This window comes from Amblyomma maculatum, chromosome 11 (genome assembly GCF_055883805.1).
Source record: "Amblyomma maculatum isolate TAMU_Amacu chromosome 11, ASM5588380v1, whole genome shotgun sequence".
NCBI lineage: Eukaryota > Metazoa > Arthropoda > Arachnida > Ixodida > Ixodidae > Amblyomma > Amblyomma maculatum.
The window spans coordinates 103,870,904-103,892,769 of NC_139354.1; the positions used below are offsets into that span (position 1 = coordinate 103,870,904).

Below are 21,866 nucleotides of genomic sequence, written 5' to 3' on the forward strand. Positions count from 1 at the left end.
GAGTTTTATACAGGATATTAGGATGTGGTTTATGGTGACCACCTCTCCGCAGTGTTCGCAAATGGGTTTGTCTTTCTTTGCTAGGATGAAGTTATGATTCAGGTGGGTGTGTCCGATACGAAGGCGGCATAAGATTACTTCAATAAAACGTTCTTGATGGCTGCATGTTTTCCATTCTTTTATAACTGGCTTTACTAGGTGTAGCTTGTTATTAACTTCGTTATCCCAGGCATCCTGCCACTTTTGTCTCAGTGTTCTTTGTATGAATTTTATGGCATCATTATGTGGAATTTTCACCTTCTGTACTTGAGCATTGGAGGCGGCCGCGGCACATGCATCAGCCCTCTCATTACGGCTGATTCCAACGTTGCTTGGCACCCAGCAAAATTTGACATTAAGTCCTTGTGTTTTTGCTATCACTACATAATGGACTATGTCCCCTACTAAAGGTTCTACAGCATTTTTTTGATGTAGTGATGCGAGTACGCTCAGAGAGTCTGTATAGATGATACTGTTTCTGATGTTTTTGTTGACTATTTTATCTATTGCTAGGGATAAGGCTAGCATTCGGCAGTAAATATTGAGGCACACTCTGGTAACCTTACTGTTGTTTCCTGTTTCTCTTCTATTACTGCACTGCCTACATGAAATATTGTCTTTGAACCATCTGTATAAAATGCCTTGTGATCACTGTATTTCTCATTTAATGCCAAGAACTCTTGTATAATGTGTTCATGCGGTGTTTGTGATTTGCGAAATTGAGTTAATGTGAAGTCACATACAGCAGTGAAGTTGTACCAAGGTGGTAGTGGGTCAGGTCTCCGTGCAATATCAGGAAGTGCATCCAACAAGTTGAGTTCCCGGCACTGCTCTTCAAAACGGAGTATGAGAGGTCTGATGGATCGAGGTTTATTGATGTACAGTGTTCTTGAGGGGCAGTTTGTAAGTATGGAGTAACAAATATGTTTCGGTAACGAGCGAATTTTCAGGACGTATGAAAGTGTAAGCATGGTCCTCCTGTATTTTAGTGGCGGTTCGTTTGCTTCTACATACAGACTTGTCACCGGCGATGTCCTGTATGCGCCAGTTGAAAGACGCAGACCCAGGTTATGTACTGGGTCCAGCCGTTTAAGGTATGACGGTCTTGCTGACCCATAGACCGCGCACCCGTAATCTAAACAGGAGCGTACCACTGAGCGATAGATATGGAGAAGACATGTCCTATCAGAGCCCCAGTGTCTCCTTGAGAGTACTTTAAGGATGTTGAGAGCTCGAGAGGCTTTGACTTTCAGGCTGCTTATGTGTGGGAGGAACGTGAGCTTCTTGTCAAACGTTAGTGCTAAAAATTTGTGTTCTTGCTTTATCGGGAGTATGGTTTCATTTAGGTGCAGGGTGGGATTGAGCTGCAGGCCTCTCCTCAGAGAGAAAAGAACGGCAACTGTTTTCTGAGGCGAGAACCTAAATCCTTTTTTATCTGCCCAATTACTCAGTTTCTTTAATGCTAGTTGCATCTGTCGTTCACACGTCGATAGGCTGAATGATGTGCATGCGATTTGGAGGTCATCAACATAAAGTGAGTACATAAGACTGTGGGATTATTTTGGCTATGGAATTCGTTTTTACAATGAAAAGTGTAGTACTTAATATGCATCCTTGCGGTACTCCGTTCTCTTGTGTAAAGTTCCTCGAGAGTGTAGAACCGAGGCGTACTTGGAACGAGCGGTCGGACAAAAATCTTTTAAGCAGTTCAACATTCTGCCGCGGATTCCAAGATCTGCCAGATCGCGAAGTATCCCAAATCGCCAGGTGGTGTCGTACGCTTTTTCCATATCAAAGAAAACTGCGAGACAGTGCTGTTTATGTATGAAGGCTTCTCGGACTGTGTTTTCAAGCCGAACTAGATGATCCAGTGTTGAACAAGCTCTTCTGAAGCCGCGCTGGTGGGTATCAAGGAGTTCACGAGCTTCAAGAATGAACATTAACCTGGTATTGACTATGCTTTCGAATGATTTGGCAAGGCAGCTAGTTAGGGCTATTGGCCTGTAACTAGTAGGAGAGTTTGGCAGTTTTCCAGGCTTCAGGAATGGCACAATGACAGCCTTCTTCCAAGCACCAGGCATTTTTCCTGACACCCAGATTTTGTTAAAATTTCAGGAGTGCTTCTACTGCAGGTTCGGACAGATGAGCTAGCATTTGATAGTGTATCTCATCGGGGCCTGGTGCAGTTTTCTTGCCATTAGTTAATACTCTATGGAGTTCCTGAACTGTAATTAAGTTATTGTAGGGCTCGTTGGTATAAACATTTGTAGGAAGTCTGTTTTTCTGCTGTGTTTTTATACTTTAAGAAGGAGTCTGTGTAATGTAGGGAAATAGAAACATGAGAGAAGTGTTCTCCCAATAGGCCAGCCTGCTCGAGTATACTTGTTTGTGCATCAGGGGGTGTAAGGAGAGGAACTGCAAAAGGAGAGAATTTGCCATCGAGTTTGCGGACTTGCTCCCACATTTTCTTTGCTATGACGGAACTGTTTATTGAAGACACATAACCTTGCCAAGATCTTTTTTCAGCATCACGTCGAATATTTCGAGCCTTAGTCCTTGCCTTTTTATATTTAATTAGATTTTCCTGTGTAGGGTATCGACGAAAAATTCCCCAGGCTTTGTTCTGCTTCTTTTTGGCCTCTCTACATTCCTTTGTATACCATATATTTCCATTCCTTCGTACTATTCCCGAAGTCTGGGGGATGGCTAAATGAGCAGCGGCAATGATACATTCTGTGAACTTTTCATTTTGCTCGTTGACATCGAGGCTGTCCGAAAAGAGTTTTTCTAAAGCGGCATGTTTTTGCAAGAGTGCCCAGTCGGCTAGATACAGTTTCCAACGCCGTGGTTTAGTAAAGGTGATTAATGGTGACGATGTTAGACTGATAATGATGGGAAGATGATCGCTTCCATAAGGGTTGTCAATAACATTCCATCTAAAATCAGTGAAAAGACTTGGTGAACAAAAGTACAAATCAATGCAACTCATTTTTCCAGTGCTCGAAGAACAGTAAGCGTGTTTGCCCGTGTTCAGGAGGCAAACATTGTTGTTGAGAATAAAATCTTCTAAAATCCGGCCTCTGGCGTCCGCTTTTTCGCTCCCCCAAAAGGATGAGTGAGCATTAAAATCCCCTACTAAAATATATGGCTCCGGTAGTTGCATTAAAATTGCTTGTAAATTATTAAGTGTGATAGTGAAATGAGGTTCGATGTATAAAGAACATATCGTTATTGTTTTAAAATGCACCACGGTGACTGCAACAGCTTCAATTGAGGTTTTAAGGTTGATTCCTCGTGTCGCAACGCCACCTTGGACCACAATAGCAATGCCTCCGGAGAGCCTGCTTGAATTCTGTCGGTCACAACGAAAGACTTGATATTTTTTAAGAAAGTTTTTGTTCTGTGGTCCGAGAGTGGTCTCCTGGAGACACAACGCAACTGGAGAAAATGAATTTAAAATGTCAGTTATATCAGTGTAGTTGTGTAAGAGCCCGCGACAGTTCCAGTGAACTAGAAATGCCATGGTGGCGGATTAGTTGGGGATAGGGTTGAAAATCTATGTTGTTGGGTTTTTTGGACCCGTTATTGGGACTTTGTTCCTTCTTTTACGCTCGAGAGAGCTTTGCCGCCGCTGCTGCGGAGGCGAGGGGGGCGATGTGTCCATCACATCTTCAGATGTGCTGGACCTTCGTGCAGAAGGCACGGATACACTTGTTTTTGACATCGCCCCTTGGGGCAAGGCCTTTAGGCCTGCTGACCTGGGGGTCGGCGTGACCTGTTTTGGGGATAGTGGAGTAGCACTAGCTACCTCCACAGGGGGCGCGGATGGCCCTGCACCAAGGTCACTAGACGTGACCTGGGCAGATGCCGAGGTCTGCGATGACGCTGCGCCCTGTTGCGTCATCACAGAGTAAGTTGGATTCTGCAACAACGAAAGCCGCTTTCTTGCCTCTCCGAAAGTAATATTCTCCGTGACTTTCAAGGTTACAATCTCTTTTTCCTTTTTCCATGTAGGGCAAGATCGTGAGTAGGCTGGATGATTGCCTTCACAGTTAACGCAAACGTTTGCTTCGGTGTGACAGTTGTCAGTGCTATGTTCGTTGGAGGCACATTTTGCGCAGGTGAGGCGGCCTCGGCAGCTCTGGGAGCTGTGGCCATATCTTTGGCAATTGTAGCAGCGGCGTGGGTTGGGAAAGTACGATCTGAGCTTGAGTTTTTGGTAGCCTACTTCAACTGAGTCAGAAAGGGTGCTCAGTGCAAATCTTAGCACAATGTGTTTAGTTTGAATCTCGTTATTGTCTCTCCTAATTTTGATTCGATAGACATTGGTTACATTTTGGTCTCTTAGTCCTTCTAGTAGTTCCTCCTCAGTCACGTATTTGAGATCATTATCTGAAATGACTCCACGTACTGTATTGAGTGACCTGTGGGGGCTGATTGAGACAGGGATGTCCCCGAACGACGTAACGGTTGTTAGCTTTTCACTCTGATGGTTATACAGCACTTCTAGGAGGAGGTCACCATTTGGTAGTTTCTTAATTTTGTAGCCCTGACCTATGGTACCTGTGAGCGTCTTTGTCACTAGGAATGGCGAGATCTGTCGGGCAGTTTTTTCTGTGTGTTCCGAGTGTACGACATGGAAGTGGGGAAAGCTGTTGGCATGTTTCGTAAAGAACTGGTTTGTCACATCGGTGCGCCCTCTCTTACTGGGAGGGCGATCAGTTTTAGAAATAAAAGAGGCCATGTAATTCAATTTCTGTTCGGTTATGATGCCAGCCACCCACCATGGAGTCCAACAAGGGGACGAGACAGGAGCTTGAGCAAGCACCCTGCCCACGCCAGCTGTACATCTTAATTATAACCTAATATGGTGCAACACAGGGTGGTTACTCTACACAAGGTTAACCCTCGCCGCCGGGAAGTAAGGAAAAACTAAGAAGAGAGTAGAGGACAGGAGAGCTTTAGGACAGACGATAGGAAAGCTAAAGTTGGGGGGAGGATAGGAAAGGGCGACTGCCGATTTCCCCCGGGTGGGTCAGCCCGGAGGTGCCGTCTATGGGAAGAGTGGGCCAAAGTGGTGTGTTGCCTCCGCCGAGGGGCCCTAAAGGTTCAAACACTCGGCATCGGCTCAACCACCAGGATCCCCTTTTCCCCAGACACGACGATGCCACGCATGGCTAAGCGTGGGTGCTCGGGGTCCGTGGTGTCGCACAAAACACACAAACACCTGCTTTAACAGGTGCCCCCTGCGGGGCTTCCCGGCATTTGCATTATACAAAATTTTGTGGTTGCACTTCACTATTACTGAAGAATGAGGGATAGCAATGTGTGCGGCAGCGGCAACAAAATTTGTGAATCGCTCAGGTCATCAAGTTCTCGTTTTATGAATACATTTCGTGTAATCTAGGCTTCTCTTTAAAAGTTCTCCAATTTGCTAAATACAGCTTCCATCGCTGAAATTTCGTGGGAATGGCTGCAAGTAATGGTAGGGTAATAAAACTGGGACGTGCCCCCCCCCCTTCGCTCACATACACACACTCTCCTGTATGGATTATCAAAACGTACATTGCAAAATCGCTAAGAACAGACAGTCAACTAAATGACAGGTGTAAAAAAAGCCCATTTTGTCGGGTGAGGTAGAGCAGTAGGTGGGTTTACCAGCTTTGACGACACGTTATTGGAAAGCGTAGGCTCCTCTAAAATTTCGCCACTCTGTCCGTTTTCTCGCTTCCCCGAAAACCATAATGTGCGTTAAAATCCCCAAATACCAGTTATGGTTTTGGTGGTTGGCTTAAAAGGTCTTGCATTGCTTTTCCTGTTATTTTTTTCAAGTGCGATTGTAAGTATGTAGAGCTTACTTTAAGGGTCTTAAATGTAAGGAGGGTGGCTGCTATAGCTCCAAATGTGGTTTTTAGTTTAACCTAACGAGCTGCGATGCCACTATAAACAATAATAGCTACAACTCCTGACAGCCTGTCTGTGCTTTTGGTCGTGGCGGAAGACTTTGCATTTGTTCCGTGCATTAGTACAAGGCTACAAACAAAAATGATGCTAAAACGTCTCATATGTTAGTTAATTTATTCAACGTTCCTCTACTATTGCAATGAACTGAAAATGTAATCTCTATGTACGACACCAAAGAATTAAGTTGTTTGTGGCTTTGTGATTTGGGCCTTGACCTTTTTGGTCAATCCTAGGAGTGAACATTCCTATATCTAGAGTTGACGCAGCTTGTCGACTTCGTTCCTTAGCGGCGAAGCTAACGCTTTCAGCCTGGAACAAAGGAGAATTTTCCAATCGACGCCTCAGGGACCTAGACCCTGGGCTGCGCCTTCGTGTTCCCCCTAACAAAGGGCGGCGCGAAACAACACTGATGTGCCGTATGTGGCTCGTAGTTGCATTCACCAAAAAATACGCTTATGTGATGAGAATGGCGGATAGCCCTATAACTGCAAAAGATGCGGCTGCGAAGAGACCATACAGCATCTCCTTTGCGACTGCCCTGATTTTTCAAGCGAAAGACATGAGGTGCGTTCGGCTCTGGACCATCTTGACAGCCGTCCTTTCACAGAGGAGAAAATCCTCGGCCCATGGCCACAGAAGGCGTCTAACGGCAAAGCCTTCAAAACACTTATGTGTTTTATGAGAGACACTAACTTGATTGAGAAACTGTGACTGTGCTCCTCGCCGCCTTACCTTTCCTATCATTCTCTTCTATCTTTCTCCTTTAAACTCCTCATTCCCCTTCCCCAGTGCAGGGTAGCAAACCGGAAGCTTTCCTGGTTAACATCTCTGCCTTCTCTCTTTTTCTCTCTCTCTGCTAGAGTTCCGCCGTCTACGAGATGACAAAGGTACCTTGGGTTGCGTCCATTGCGTCATTCGAGACGTTGGATGTGCGTTCATGCATCACGCGTTCATGTGCAATAGGCCTTGCTTCGTGGGTGGAGGTCTCGGTGTCTGCTGGCTCTGGGGTCCACATGGCTTGCATCGAAGGTGGTGAGGCAGCATGAGCTGCATCCACCTGGGGCGAGGATGGACCTGCAATAGCCCCGCGGTCTGCTGTCTGAGCTGCTGCGGAAAGCCGGTAGCAGCCGGGGACAACACGTACAACCAACTGAAGCGCCTATCAACCATTTTTTGCACTTCCATCGACGCATTGGCACATACCATCGCGGAGAAATATTCGCTACAGGCGTGTCTGTCATATTTACACCGTCAGCAACATCTGTCCCACTGTTTTCCTGTGGCTACGCGCAGCGTTATTCTTGATACTTTGACAGCAGCAGCAGACACGCGTACAACCAACTGAAGCGGCTATCTACCATTTTTCAGCTTGGCCCTGACTATATTTGTAGCATTTCTTTTTTGGTTTCTTTGCTGCTGCTGCCGAAGTGTTTGTGACAGGTCAAATGCGAAAATACTAAACGTTGTCAAAGATTTCAGGCAAGAAGTTCGGTACCTGCTTAAAAGTGACCTGCAGCAACAATTTACCGACTTGCATAGCTCTCCTGAAAGAGAACTCGAAAAGGCGTCGTGACCTCAAGCAGCGCCTTGACTTCCTCAGTAAACAGTACGAGGAAATGGTAACAAAATGCACCCAACTCGAGGAAGGAAACAATGAGCTTAATGCTCACAATGAAGCCCTAGTTACTGAGCAAGCTTAAAACACTTGCTGCTCAAACAGACAAGAGAAATACTGCCCTCGAGCTGTACTCACGTAACAAAAAACATCGAACTGAATAATGCCCCCAACACTCCATATGAAAGGCTAACAGAAATCCTTGGAAACCTTGGCGAAGCTCTAGGCAAACAGATAGAAGACAGCGATATTGATATTTGTCACCGTGTTCCTGGCAAAGATGCTCCTTTCCCGCACATAGTTGTATCATTTCACAACCGGTCTAAACGCGATGCAGTGTTGTAAAAGGCACGGAAAATACGTTTATCTGCTACCGATGTGGGTCTCTCGGAAAAAACGCCATGTACGTTGACGAGCATCTTTGTGAGCAGCTGAAAAAGCTGCTAGGAATTACAGAGGAAAGAAAGAAAGATGAGCTGGCTGGATGCGTGGACGAAAGGCTAAAAATATTTGCCCGCAAAACCGAAAATCCGGATGTCCTCAGATAAGGAGCAGCAGTGATCTTGAAAAGATTGTTTAACAGGTTCGGTTGACGTCCTAAATATTTCTATGGAATAGTGGGATAACAGATTGCACCAAAAGTGTCACCCTTGCCGCTTGTTCTAGAAACGTACATTTCTTTGTTTCATAGAAACGCTCAGTCAGCCAGAAACAAAGAAGATGAAATAAAAACACTTTTTGCCTGTTTTAGTTTTAAGTTTCATGTAGTGATGGTATCTGGAACTTGGTAATTCAGAAGCACTTGGTGTGCGCGGCTATCAAACCTTCTACTTGAATCGGAATGGGAGGATAGGGGGCGGTGAAATGTTGTTAGTGAAATATACATTTCAGAGCAACATTGCTGACACTTCAGTAAAAGTTGATGATAAAGAAATGCTAACTTTGGGATGTAATATGACTTTCTTCCGCGGCATACCATCCACGCAAAGCTAGAAATAGTGCTTTTTTATTCCTGTACGCATTTTAAGGTTGGGTTAAAGAAAACGACTGCAACCTAATTCTCGGCGGGGACTGGAACATTTATTTACCTTCTACATTCGTTCCCACAAAGTGAAGAATTGTGCTTCACTTCGAAGCTAATGCTTTCACTAATCTCATAGAGCAGCCCACTCGTATACAGCAGGGTACATCCACAGTCACATTTTATCACCAGCACTATAAATATAACCAATCAATTAAGTTCTTCAAACACATATTAGTGGCCATTTACCTGTATATTTAGTGCTTAGTCATAAAAAGTTCTAGATAAAAGACGCGAGGTAGAATGTTTATATATAGCGGCATATGAATCGAAGCACCCTGCAGGCTTTTCATTATTTACTTTCTAAGATATCCTGGGAGAGTATTCGTTTAAGCAATGATGCGGAGGGGGCTTACAACACCTTCATAAACAAATTTATAAATATCTATAATGATTGCTTTCCCTTCAGAACCCAAAAACGGCCACGCTGAGCAAGCAACCTTGGAAAACTGCAGACTCTATCAAAGCTACGAAGTTGAAAAGTGTTCTTTATCGACAGCTTTTTTGAAACAGAGGAACAAAAGCTATTTAGATGAATTAAAAAAAAAAAACACAAACAGGACAAACAGCCTTTCACTTAAATGTAAAGAAGAGCACTTCGAAAACCTTTTCATTCAGGACACGAAGCAAAATCCACAATTCATTCGGAAAAATTCTAAATACGCTCTTAAACCAACTGCCTGGTACAAATGATAACCCCAACTACTAAGTGTAAATGGTTCCACTCTTGCATGAGAAAATTTTCTGTAGCTTTTATAATTTTTTTTTTCATATCAATAGGAAAGAGCCATCAATAGCCATTTTATGCACCAACGAACAGAAGAGGCTGAATTTTTATCTCCAGTAACTGAAGACAAGGTCGCGTCTACAATCGCGTCTCTAAACAATACTACTTGTACTGATATAGATCTGGTTTACAGATCTGGCCACTTAAGTATGTCGCTACTATTATAGCTCGTGGCTTAGAGTACATCATTATTCAAATATTTTCATGCAGTCAATTTCCACACTGACTTCAAGTGGCTAAAGTTAATACCATTTTTAAAGGTGGTGAGGCAAGTAACATGTCTAACTACAGGCCTATTTCAGTACTCCCTGTTTTCTCGAAAGTCATTCAAAAACTAACATACGCTCGAATGAGCTCATTCCTAACCATGCATCACATCATGACGTCGTATCGATTAGGGATAAAAAAAACGATCGACAGAAAGCGCTATGCTCGTGCAAAAAGAAATGCTGAATGCTTTTGAGCATGAATGTTATACACATGGAATCATCATCATCATCAGCAGCAGCAGCAGCAGCCCGACTGTACCCACTGTAGGGCGAAGGCCTCTCCCATATTTCTCCTCTTAACCCGGTTTTGTGCTAGCTGCATCCACTTGACCCCTGCGAACTTCTTAACCTCATCCACCCACCTTAACTTTCTGCCGCCCCCTGCTACGCTTTCCTTCCCTTGGAATCCAGTTTGTTACCCCAAGCGACCATCGGATATCCTCTCTTCGCACTACATATCCTGCCCATGCCCATTTCTTCTTCTTAATTTCTACTAGAATGTCGGTAACTTGAGTTATTTCTCTGACCTACTCTGCACGCTTTCTATCTCTTAATGTTACCCCTACCATTTTTCGCTCCATAGCCCTCTGGGTTGTCCTCAATTTAAGTAGAACTCTTTTGGTTAGCCTCCACGTTTCAGCGCCATAGGTGAGTACAGGCAAGATGCAACTGTTATATACTTTCCTCTTGAGCGATACCGGTAAGCTGCTAGTCATAATCTGCGAGTGGTTGCCAAATGCGCTCCATCCCAATCTTATTCTTCTTATTTCCTTTTCATGGTCCGGATCTGCGGATACTACCTGTCCTAAGTAGATCTATTTGCCTACTACTTCCAGTACTTCGCTACCTAATGTAAACTGCTGTTCGTTCCCGAGGCTGTTGAACAATACCTTAGTCTTCTGCATATAGATTTTCAAGCCTACCTTTCTACTTTTCCTGTCTAGGTCATCAATCATTATTTGCAGTTCATCCCCCGAGTTGCTTAGCAATCCAATGTCATCAGCAAATCGCAGATTACTGAGGTATTCTCCATCTGCCCTTATCCCTAACTGCTCCCATTCCAAGCTCATGGATAACGTTTTCTCACTTTTATATTCTTAATTTGCTTGATATTGTGTTCCTTAGCCTGCCGGGCAATAATGTCACCAGTAAGCTTGGAAGCCGCCTCTTGAAACTTGATGAGTCCCTGTGCGCGTTCAGCGGAACTTCGATGCAACGCCGCGAAACTCCTCCGTTAAAACAATGGCTCAAAAGCGTTTCACACACACGCAGGGTTGATTTTACACTTTTTATGGTACAAATCTTTCTTTTTGTTCTTTAATTTTTATACGCCGATATTTGGCATAGGAAAATATTGACTTTTTATTTCGATCATTTTGACACATTTGCCCCATCCTGTTTTTTCAATGTTTCATTTTTCATTTATATTAATCAACTGATCAATGCACGGTCTAAATTTTCATAACAAGCATTATCAAGGATTTCCTTTTCATTCTGAACATTTTGACACCATTGATTCCGCGTGTTATAATGCAGTCCTGATTTGTTCGGGGAAAGTAAGGGGGCGCGAAACGGCAGTGAGTTTTCACTAGACATCCACAGTACAAGTAATGGCTACACAGTCACAGCATTCTTGATATTTTTCTCATGAAATATCATATGCCCAAACAAAGGTTATCCCGGGCAAGCGAATGGCTTTTTAAGCAGACAGAAATCACTTCGCATAGTCCGGTGTTGTCCGTGGCCAAGAAAATCTCACGCCCGATCTCATGAGCCCAAAGCTTCCTACTGTTGCTATTATCGTCACCGCGAGGAATGGAAAATTACTTTTTTGCGTCTTCCGCACGGTTCCGGGCGCCGAAAGCACGGCAGCTCGGCGCAGCCGCATGTCACGCGTGTGCTGCAAAATTTGAGTTCAGAGATGTAACTCTTGCGTCCGCTTAAGCACTAAGTACTACACATACACTCCTAAAAATGCAATAGAGGCATGTGAAGTACTTTTTGCTTAACTAATCGGCCAATATCTCGCTGGCAAGCGCAGATCGCCGCGCACTTCAGCGGCGCAGCGAGCACCGCTGGACCCTTTGGGCGGAGCTTGGCGGCGAAGAGGTCACGTGCAGCCAACCGGCTTATCGGAGGGAGGGGCGGCTGGATCAAGACCCGTCGCTACCTTTAAAAAATGGTGGAGCCTTATCTGAGAGGAGGTTCCAGCACCACCCTTTGCAGTAGGCGACACCTCCAGGGATATCTTGTACCCTAGTGATTGGACATAACGACTGAACCTTGTTTCCCCAGCTAGGGAAGCGGGGACAACCTACTGTATTTAAGCGGTGAAATTTGTCTCCGCAGAGAGCTCCGTTTTCCTCTCTTGAGCTGTTAATATCAAACCATGTAAATAGTTGTATAAAACGTTCTTCTTTTCCTCTCCTCCCTGGTTGCTCCTGGTCCTTCATCTCGGCTCCTCATGGTTCGACTGCGGTGAAGCCTAGACCACGAACCCTAGCCACGTCACCACCAACATAGGGTACACATAAATAACTCTTGCTCCAGCTTCAAAAAAATTACTACACGGCGTTCCGCATGGAAGTATTCTCAGGCCGCTACTTTTCAACCTACATATTAAAGACATTGTTAACATGGATTTAAACACTTCATTTGTGTTTTATGCCAAAGATACACGCTTATTTTTCTCACATCACAGTTTACCCGTGCTTGTAAAAAAAGTGAATGAAGTGCTTGTTGTATTCAACACATCATCAAATTATTTCTTTGACTATAAACGTCTCAAAGACAAAACCATGCAGTTATTTTTGCCTTAACAATAGGCCAGTTAATTCAAATATTGTCCTTCAACTTGGTCTTTCGGTCATAGAGTTGGTACCAGTAATGAAAACGTTAAGTGTTCTTTTTCAAGAAAATATGCAATGGAGCTTGCATACTGACCTTGTTCCCTCCGAACTGTCGCGAATTGTAGGCATTATTGCACGCTTTCGTTACTTTATGCCAAAGCACAATAAATTACTCTTATAAAACTCCCTTTTAATGTCCGCGTAACGTATGGGTATTTGATACGGGGAACAAGGAGTTACACAAACCTGTGCAAAATCTATCGACTGCAGAAAAAAGCTGTAAGATTCATTTCTAATGAATCCAATGATGCACACACAGAACCTATATTTGATGATCTTAGATTGAAACCCTTACCGAGCCTGTTCAGCGCAGTTCTCTTAAAACGTTATCATGTTTATTGCATGGTCTTTTCCTTGAATCACTTGCGACACTGACTCCAGTGTAAAAAACGTATGGCACACGAAGTAGTCAGGCTTAAATGATTCCCAATACCCGTACGAACTATGGCAGCCAAATGTTGGCGTACATACAAATGTTGGTGTACGGTGGGGGCCGGAGCGCGCGCCGAAACCGGAGAACACGAGGAAAGGAAGGGGGGGGGGGTGTCCCCTCCCTCCCGCAGCGACTGACTGATGCCGCCGACTACGCTAGAGAGTCAAGGCAACGTGACTGCGTAGAACAGCGTCGCCGCCATGCAGAAAGAGAAAGAGGGCGTCCCCCCCCCCCTTCCTGCGTGGCGGCAGGGTGCTCTCCGGGGACCGAAACGCCGGTGGATCACGGTGCGTGCATCCCATTCCCGTTCTCACTCGCTTCTCTCGCAAGCGGCGTCAGCGGCATCAGTCGCTGCTATCTGTTCGTCGCTCAATGTTCCTAGGGGCCCACGCGCTGCCTCCCGCAACCTCCTGATAACTTAATTGCAGTCTTCATTTTTCCAACCACAAAGTTTCTTTCATGACGGCCAAGAACTGATAGTGGAGTGTAAATGTGAAAATTAAAAAAAAGGTGCCTGTTTTGTACATACGTGTCTTGCTCGAAATCTTTGCCTCAACCTATCTAAAAGGTGAAACAGTTGATAAGCTGCGCTCAAACTTCGCATTAGGAAGTAACGTAATCGTCAGCAATTTCTTTTTGTAACACTTAAGGGACCCTACGATGGAGCAATTGCCGGCAGAATAAGAAAGGCTAATCCCACCTGTAGCATAGAACTCAACTCAGTGAAAAAAACTTCAAAAATGGTTCTATTCTTTAACGAACGCACGAAAATCCTTTAAAGTACAGCCTTTCTTGTTATAAAACTCATGGCGCTGCATGATGTGTTCTATTGCGGATGCCGTGTCTGTGGTTTCCGCAGTTTAGGGTCCCAAAGCGACTCAGGCTATGAGAGACGTTGTAATTGAAGATACCGGAAATTTCGACCGGCTAGTGCTCTTTAACCTGCACTGACATCGTGCAGGACACGGGCGCCTTGCTTATCGCCTGCATCAAAGAGCGACCGCTGCAGCCGGAATTCGAACCCACATTTTTCGGCCCTGTAGTCGAGCGCACTAACCAATGCGCCACCTCGGAGGGGTCGCTCTAGAGTCGTACCCTTCATACAAGTATGTGTTTATATTTGCCGCGCTTGTTCGTTGTGTGATTTTGTTTTGCCTCGCTATACCCACGCATAGAATTCCTATAAACATTTCCATGTAAGCGCATGCCAGTGATTTCATTCTTCTGTCGCAACACTGCCTGCGCCGTAGTAAATTATCAGCGTTACTTCAACTAGCAAGAAGCTGCCGCCGTAGGAAACGTAACACATTTGGATGGCAGCACAAATCAGGGAAAAGTGTTTGTGCTGTCACGTCGATGACAGGTCAGAAACACTTGTCTTAGACGTTGTATCACTGAACCTGCCAAGACGGTTTTAAGTCTGTCGCAAAGGTCTCCCTGCCTTATCTGATCTTTGAATATGCATAGGATTAAACCTTCCAACTATGTGCATACAATCGTTCAGTTCAGCTGCTTAAGCTAGGTGCAGTACAGGCTAGACTATCTCTGTTCGCTCGTGCCCCGATTTACATTTGGTGCCCCTGAAAACAATAGCGGCAATTAAGCTCACTATGATTAAATCGCATGATTGGTTTTGCAAATGCAGGCTCCTGTTAACAAAGAAAGATCAAATTTCCCAGCCACGCATTTGGGTGCCGGAAAATCTGACACATCCATGGCTGAAAGGGAAGCTATATTTTCACCTTCCACGCGCATCCGGAGACGACAGGTTGCTGTTGCATTTCGCTTTAATTACTTTCAGTTTTCCTGGATGTTGTTTGCATCCTCAGACTGGCAGCGGAAGAAAGGAACAGGTCTCTACAGTAGGGCTTGATGTCAGGGTGTGGTCGGGGGTCTTAACACCCCGCCAGTATTTCAGAGGGGTCTGATACCCCCGTGCTACGAGGTATAGGGACTGCATGAATACAAAGCAGGCTGTCATCGTTTATTCCTGTCGGATTTTTAAAACATTTCCCTGTAGTTCCAGCAAATTCACAGTGAGTTTTAATAGAAGCATTATGTTCTATAACCCGCGACGGAGAAAAATAAGTCCTCCCATTTGTATAAAATCATGTGCGAACCAGCAACTTTCCTCTCTTGTTCTTTATTTCACCTTCCACATGTGCTGGAATCAGGAGATACCCCCCTCCAATGGTGCTGGACTTACGTCCTGCTTAACAGGCTGGCTGAATCTCACAAGCCACTTAAGTGGCAGTTCGAACTAGGTTATACAGTCTGCGCAGTGAACGATAAACTCAACCACCCACAATACTCACGTGAATCTCTACGCCATTCGTTTATGAAAATGGGCAACACATAACGTGCAATGCGAGCGAACACGACCTTTCACTGAAATTTTTTTTAAATATTGCATGTCGATAAAATTAATTTGAGGTAGGCAGAACTTTAATCGAAAGTACTTCGAATGCCATTCAGACAGCCTGCCGACTGTCTATGCGATGTAAGAAAGGCGTGCGCGGCGCGACATGTGAACTAACGGAAGATTATGCGTTGGCCACGTAATCTTTCACACTATTTGTGATCTTTCAGCTGCATGCTAATAGATATATCTGCAGAAGCCCAGAGTACGTGGTACTATTGTTTAGTACCTTAGGTGGTAAATGGCTGTGTTAGAAAAAAATTGAAATTTATTGTTCCCGTCGAAAACAATTGTGAGCATCCGTGATCCCTGGTTCGGCTCTCTGCCCACAATAACAAAATGCATGCTTTGTTGGCTGCTGCAGCGCTCAATCCAGATATGCCCCGCAATATTGTTGACTACGTTATCAGCCATTCCTTGATATACCAAGCTCCTATCAGTGATTGACTTGACATTTAGGCAGGAGGCATGTGGGCCGGCCTGCATGCAGCTTGTGGGAGAAATCTGCCCTTCTAAAAACAGTGTCCCCTTAAATCAAGTATATTGCATCAATCGCACCGAGCGGTAGGCCACGTATTCCGAGTTTCCAACGGCCCTACGACGCCATAAAATGGCCCTAGAAGGGATGGCCCTTACGCTGTCCACACATTGCCATACGCGCTACTCTGCTGACACCTGTGAATTGCCTTAATTTGCGCCATTCTCAAATCTTCTCGCATATCGCTCAAAAAAGAGAAATCTGAAGTTTTTTTTTTCACAAAGAAAAATGCTGTTTACAAGTCAGCTGCACTAGGCCGTCTTGTTACTCCCTCAACAATCACACAACACACAAATTAGCGCGGACTCTTACTTTTCGAGTCAAACCAGCTTTGAACCCACGAAAGAGCGGAGCTTCTTTTATATAAAGCATACGGTCCGCACGACGCAAAGAATATGCTCCGCAGGGTTACTTTTTCGAATATGTTTGATTATAAAATATTCGATGCGCATTAACTAGTCTTCATGGCAAATTCTAGCAGTATTTTCAAGTGCAGTCTATGGGTTGAAAGGCTAACTTCAGACTAATTATTATATTCAATGTTGATGTCACTCACCTGTTACGCTGGGAAGAGAAGCCAGTTGTTCGCTAGAGAAACTAACCGCAAAATGTCCAAGAAGCTCCTCATAAGCAGCGGTGCACTGTCCGCGTTCTCGTTCCGTTAGTGTTTCGCTAACCACGGCAACTGCTTTCTGGAAGGCCGGTAAGAGATAGTCATCACCCAAGTCCAAGGGAAACGCGACGTTGCCGTTGAGCGAAGTGCGAAGTGCCGGCATCACGTCCTTTTGGCTTGCAATGATTGGCCAGCGGGCGGCCATGAGGGGAAGTGTTGTCCACATTACCACGTAAACGGGAAAGTGTCTCTCGAACTCATAAAGCCTTGTGTGTAACATGAGGCAGCCATAGACCACACTGCCGCATGACATGGAGGCATGAACGGCTTCGGTAGGATGGCGGCCGAGGTGTGTGAGTGACGACGCCAAGCTCGCCACCGTCGCGGTGCATTCCGTCAATGTGCGTACTTCAGGCAAAAGGTAAAAACTCCACGTTCGCACGTCAGTGCAGGGAATCAGCCAGCAATGAATCGACGCAATACATCGTAGCTTCTCCAGCTCTGACTCGACCGAATTCACAGCGTCACAAATAACGGCTTTGACGTCGCGCGGATGGAGGGTCCGTAGTCGCGGGAGCCACGTTGCGTTTTGGTCGTCAAAAAAGAGCAGCTGTTCTGGCTCAAATTTTCGAAGAAATATGCGAAGGCTTCTTATAAGATTGACCATCGTAGGTGCTCTGTTAGGTCACAAAGGCTGCTCAGCTGCCTTAGACAGACAGCGCCTGAAGGTGGGTGTTGCACAAGGGCTCACTGTCAGTTGTAAGCCAAGGCTTGGTCGCACACTAGCACCGCTCTCGGACGCTTCAGTGAGCAGGCTCAGATTCTATTCGGTCCATGATGGTTATCACGATGCGTGAAGAACAAGCGCATTTGTAGCGTTCTAGTGCGAGTGGGACTCGCATGCCTATCACGCATAGCTTATCTTGGCATATGCGATAAGTTCACATCAGATGTGCCTTGACAGGCGATTGCGATTACGCAGTGCGTTATACACTCTTTACACGGCCGGCTTAACGACGGTTACGCTTTACCGAGATTACCGAACTTAAGCACGGGTAACCGCCAATCGCGGTTAGCTATGCTTACACAGCTCGCCGCCGTTCTCGGTTACGGTCGCCATTGCCCATAAAATAGAACCGAAGCGATGCGGTGCTCTGCAGAACGAAGCAGCATTAACACATATCTTATTTATAACGTAGTTTCCAGTGTGCCGTCCAACAAGGCGTCAGGGCGGTCAAGCTCCGCACGATGGCAGCACCTCATTGACCACCGTAAACACCGCCGCGTTGGCCCCTCCTCCCGCAGACCGTACGCGAACGACATGGCGGCTAGCTAGCGCCGACGTCAGAAATAAACCGTGCTAAATTTTTTGGCATCTGGAATACCGAACCGAATATCAGGAATGAATCACTCTTGAGGATCAGTGGCCAGCGGCAAATTGTTGGCAAGACCGACAACCGGGACACTATCTTCTCTCAAGTTTCTGCTCAAGCAAGCCGGTGTATTGCGGCTCACCGCTCTTTTTATACTAGCTCTGCGAATAATGCGTCGCCAAAGTTAATCATATCGTTATTTTGGGTGGCAGAATAGGATAAACACTAAAGAAGTTTCATGAGTACACCATTTCGACAGCGTTGATCAGTTCCAAAGCGCCGACCGCCGCGGATTCGAAGAAAAATAATTTAGGCCTATCGACGACTAGGGGGTTACTCCCCCCGCCATCGTTCGCCGCACTCGCACGCTTCAAAGCCACGGTAAGTGTAACGTACTTCAGCCTGCTCGCAGCATCCCGCGCTGCAAGCGTTGCGAACGTGTGCACTTTCATGATAAAGCTAACACCACGCATTTTTTGACGTTCCGCGGGCGCTCAGCACTAAGCCGCGCAAACGATACTGCAGACACAGGACGAGGCTTTAGTACGCAGACGCTTGGCTGTGGGCCGTAAACAAATACGCCGGGTAGCACAGTAGACACAGCCTATTCAATACGGCTAAAGGAGTACACACTGTTGAAGCAGGACAAGCAGCCTCCGTCAACAGACGCCGCCATAACCTCGGTTAACAACGCAAACCGAGGTCGGTTTGCGATAACCGCGGTTAGGGATGTAACCATGGTTTCGTCTGCCGTGTAAATGGGCTAACCATGGTTTCGCGTAACCGCAGTTACGCTAACCATGGTTAACTGTGCCCGTGTAAAGAGGGTATTAGGCTTCGAGATAACCTGAGGCGATATTCTGGACAATTCGCCATTCTCTTCAAATTTTGACGTAGGCGTGACGTGTGCGATAGGGTGGTGCCAGGTTACGTAAGCACACAATCGGGTTACGCATTTAAAAAAAAAAAAGAATTAAAGTAAAAGAAAAAAGCGCGCTGTCGTCTGCTACTATAAATTAGCGCCAAGTACGAAAAACGACAGTGCTCCTGCAGGAACCGATACTCTGCGGTGCATTCCGTGATTCGGAAGCCTCGGGTTGCACTGAGGCAAGTGAAGTATGTTGTGGCGTTGCGGTATCAGTGTGTCATGACATACTTGCGGTCGAACATTCGCCATCAGCTACGCACGGAAAGGCTGCGCGAGTTTCAGCTGAAGAGCAAGAACGGCAACGCAATATTCGCAGTGGGTTGGTGCAAAATGGGAGTGGAAGTTAGCCTTGATGTTCATAAGCGCCGATGACCTCTCACGTTCAGTTATCGGCGGCCTTTAAGTGCAGGAACTAAAACGTTTAAGGACTTGGTTGCTAACAAAAAAATCGACAGATTTCCAAAGTGGCAGCAGCACTGACGAAAAGGCGCCAGCGCAGCCCGTAATGTCCAACTTTGAGGACAACGCTCGCCGTCTCAAAGTATCAATTACTGTTAGGTACTGGCTGTGTTACCCACCTTTTTTGAAAAGGCTCGTTATGACCAGCTACCGACAGGTCACCAAGTATGCTTAAGTTTCTAACATATTGTGTCGGCTTGAGTTGTGTAGAGCGCGGAAAGCAGCGCTTAGAGAGAGATGGAGGCAGAGAGAGAGAGTCTTCCACACACACACACACACACACACACACACACACACACACACACACACACACACACACACACACACACACACACACACACACACACACACACACACACACACACACACACACACACACACACACACACACACACACACACACACACACACACACACACACACACACACACACACACACACACACACACACACACACACACACACACACACACACACACACACACACACACACACACACACACACACACACACACACACACACACACACACACACACACACACACACACACACACACACACACACACACACACACACACACACACACACACACACACACACACACACACACACACACACACACACACACACACACACACACACACACACACACACACACACACACACACACACACACACACACACACACACACACACACACACACACACACACACACACACACACACACACACACACACACACACACACACACACACACACACACACACACACACACACACACACACACACACACACACACACACACACACACACACACACACACACACACACACACACACACACACACACACACACACACACACACACACACACACACACACACACACACACACACACACACACACACACACACACACACACACACACACACACACACACACACACACACACACACACACACACACACACACACACACACACACACACACACACACACACACACACACACACACACACACACACACACACACGCGCGCACACGCGCGCACACACACACACACACACACACACACACACACACCAACTGGAAGACATACGCTGAGCCTTACAGCTAGTCGGTTAAATTTTCATGCGCTGGCGTGCGAAAAGCCCTTGCGAAACGCAAAATATCTCCGAGAAACAGAACGAAACAGGAGAACAGAATAGCAGGAAGGTTAATTAGTCGATTCTCAGGCTACCGTACACGTGCAGAGGTGGATGAACGGACAATAAGGAAAGAAAGCGAAATATGACCGACGAAATCATGGTATGAAGCTAGGGCGGCGCCGCGCGAGTGCATTCCTTACTGTCGAAACGGTAAAATGCAAATCAGTAAAGGGAGGTTATTTCCAGGCTGTATTAAAAAAAAAGCAATCAACACAAAATGTCGCTCAACTACATAATATGATTACAGCGTGCCGTCATAACGTGAACGGGAGGGTAGCTACGACCCTCGTGCGGTTGTAAATCTGCGTCTTCATAATATTAATCCTCTAAAAGATGACGCAGCTAAAACGTTCCGTTATGACGTCGTTTCAGTGCTGTATGCAATTACAACAAGGTGTGAAAGCTTACTTCACCACCCCCCAAACTCTCGACCAAGCTGCGGTGAGCTAACAGCCGCCTACATTGCACGTCCAATTCGCCATGTTTTTTTCGCGGCCGCCTGAAGTGGTTCAAAATGCGGCGCCCAACTTTAGTCATGTACAGCAATGGCAGAACAGTTTTGCGCAATAAAACGTCATTTTTACATTATCATTAAATGTTTATGCATGACGTATTTTCTGCCACAAAAACTCAGCCAATCAGATTTCAGGAGTCGGCTCTTGACAGTAGGTGGTTCAAATCAGCCCATCCGTAATATAACGTAAGTGCTTCCCTTTCTATCATATATACCTCTGTTTTCCCTCGACAGTTACTTATCTATACCCTCCATGCATCATGAATACCGCTGCTAAAAATCCGTTTTCACGCTCACATTATTTTTACGTCATCGCAAAAAGCCATTCCGACGCACAAAAATTTTGCGCCATCAATTTAAAACACGTGACTGTTCTGAGAACAAATCAGAGAAAAACAATGGCGCCGAGCGGCGGCCATGTGTGTCGATAATAGGGCTCCTGCTTTCAAACTGACTGCTCACAGAAAGCATTTTGCCGTATGAAGAGGTAGGGTAAAAACGTCAAGGCGAAAGAGGTGTAAAAATGTCTAGACCGAAAATGATATTGCATCAGATTTAACACGGGTGACATCAATTTGGCAATATTTAGTTATCTTCTCTTTGCCACTACTCGACTATAAGTCGAGCAATCTTGTTTAGGGGTGAGTGCTCAAACTGCGGCGCTATCATGAAAATCTCATTTCCGCAATGTACACTGCAAACGTCGCCTAAGTATGG

The 21,866-nt window shown here is 45.7% G+C and overlaps 2 protein-coding genes across 3 annotated transcripts in view; both read right to left on the reverse strand.

Moving 5' to 3' along the window:
- Window positions 1-17,558, reverse strand: part of LOC146174536 (uncharacterized) — a 37,440-nt gene extending 19,882 nt beyond the window's left edge. Inside the window, exons 1-2 of one of the 2 annotated variants that reach the window (XM_084583678.1) lie at window positions 16,611-17,558; window positions 6,895-7,077 (exon numbers count right to left, since the gene is read on the reverse strand). In XM_084583678.1, the coding sequence (XP_084439804.1) occupies window positions 6,895-6,942 (48 nt within the window). In that variant the 5' untranslated portion in view covers window positions 6,943-7,077; window positions 16,611-17,558. The remainder of the gene's footprint in view (window positions 1-6,894; window positions 7,078-16,610) is intronic. The other variant, XM_084583677.1, reaches the window with a different exon arrangement.
- Window positions 1,898-4,783, reverse strand: LOC146174538 (uncharacterized). The gene is made up of 2 exons (XM_084584266.1): window positions 3,798-4,783; window positions 1,898-1,937 (listed from the first exon to the last, which is right to left on the reverse strand). Exons 1-2 carry the CDS (start codon window positions 4,781-4,783, stop codon window positions 1,898-1,900), a joined length of 1,026 nt encoding a protein of 341 aa, XP_084440392.1.
- Window positions 17,559-21,866: the final 4,308 nt, after the last annotated feature.